Below are 1190 nucleotides of genomic sequence, written 5' to 3'. Positions count from 1 at the left end.
CCTATATGGCAGCTACAAAGAATTATGGTGTACGTGATCATTGCAACGATTCTGATTAAATTGGACATGGATGCAACGATTCTGATTAAATTGGACATGGATGTAGCTTGTTGATGTACGGACCTCAACACTAAAAGCATCTTCAATAGATGGTCCAAAATTTGGTGGTCCAAAACCGAGGATGTAAAATTTGGACCGCCAAAAAGTGTGTTTTGGAGCTCCGAAAAAAGCTCAGCTCCAACAGATGTTCCAAATTGATGGTCCAAAAGAGCAACTCCAATAGATGGTCCAAAATGAAGATGTAAAATTTCTTAAAACGACAAACTACTAGTCCATTCAACATAGTTCAAACATCAAATTCAACATAGTTTCATACATGAACTTCAGCTACTACTTCAAACTACTAGATAAACTACTCCTCATCGTCGGAGCTGCGGAACTGCTCCCAGAACTCCTCCTTCTCCGGGTCATCGCACCCCTCCACCTCCTCCTCCACCGAGAAGTCTGCTCAGTCCTCCTCAGAAGAGGACTCGATGGGGATCACCATCGAGGGACCGGCCTCGTCCTCCTTCTTCTTCTGCTCCGCCTCACACTTCCAGTAGTGCTCCAGCTCGGCCTGGACGTAATCCGGATGCTCCCTAGCAAACCTCGCCATCACCTCCTCGTCGGTCTCGCCGGCATTGACGACAACCAATGGCTTCTTCGTCGTCTTCTTCTTCGTCGTGATCTCCTTCATCTTGATGCCTTGCGGCACAAGCATCTCCGCTTCCACCCGACTCTCGATCTCTGGGAAGTTAAGGTGCTCCCGAGGCCTCTCGGCATGCCACACCGCCACGTCGTAGGCACGCGCAGCCTCGTGGGCGCAGGGGTACGTGTCGATCCACCAACGCCTCCCGACATCGGAGAACTCCACTCCCCAGTTACCGGAGGGCTTCTGCCTCACGTCGAAGAAGCCCGACTTGCCCTTCGGCGTCTTCTTCGGCGCCATCGGAGCGCGGTGAGAGCGGCGACGGTGTGCAGCCGGAGCGGTGGCGGACGGAGCCGGGCGGGGCGGAGCTGTGGGGCGGTGGCGGATGGAGACGGGCGGGGCGGAGCTGTGGGGCGGTGGCGGACGGAGCCGGGCGGGGCGGAGCTAAGGGGCGGCGGACGCTGCGGGGCGGGCTGGGCGGGGACGCACGGGGCGGGTCAGA

General features: G+C 56.1%; 1 protein-coding gene across 1 annotated transcript; it reads right to left on the bottom strand.

The window, feature by feature from the left end:
- Nucleotides 1-508: 508 nt before the first annotated feature.
- On the bottom strand, nucleotides 509-988 carry LOC123431431 (ethylene-responsive transcription factor ERF084-like). The gene has a single exon (XM_045115208.1). It carries the CDS (start codon nucleotides 986-988, stop codon nucleotides 509-511), a length of 480 nt encoding a protein of 159 aa, XP_044971143.1.
- Between the last annotated feature and the right edge of the window lie 202 nt (nucleotides 989-1190).

Source organism: Hordeum vulgare, chromosome 2H, assembly GCF_904849725.1.
Source record: "Hordeum vulgare subsp. vulgare chromosome 2H, MorexV3_pseudomolecules_assembly, whole genome shotgun sequence".
Classification (NCBI taxonomy): domain Eukaryota; kingdom Viridiplantae; phylum Streptophyta; class Magnoliopsida; order Poales; family Poaceae; genus Hordeum; species Hordeum vulgare.
The sequence above is the reverse complement of the archived record's forward strand: the minus strand, read 5'-3'. Positions and strand labels throughout refer to the sequence as shown.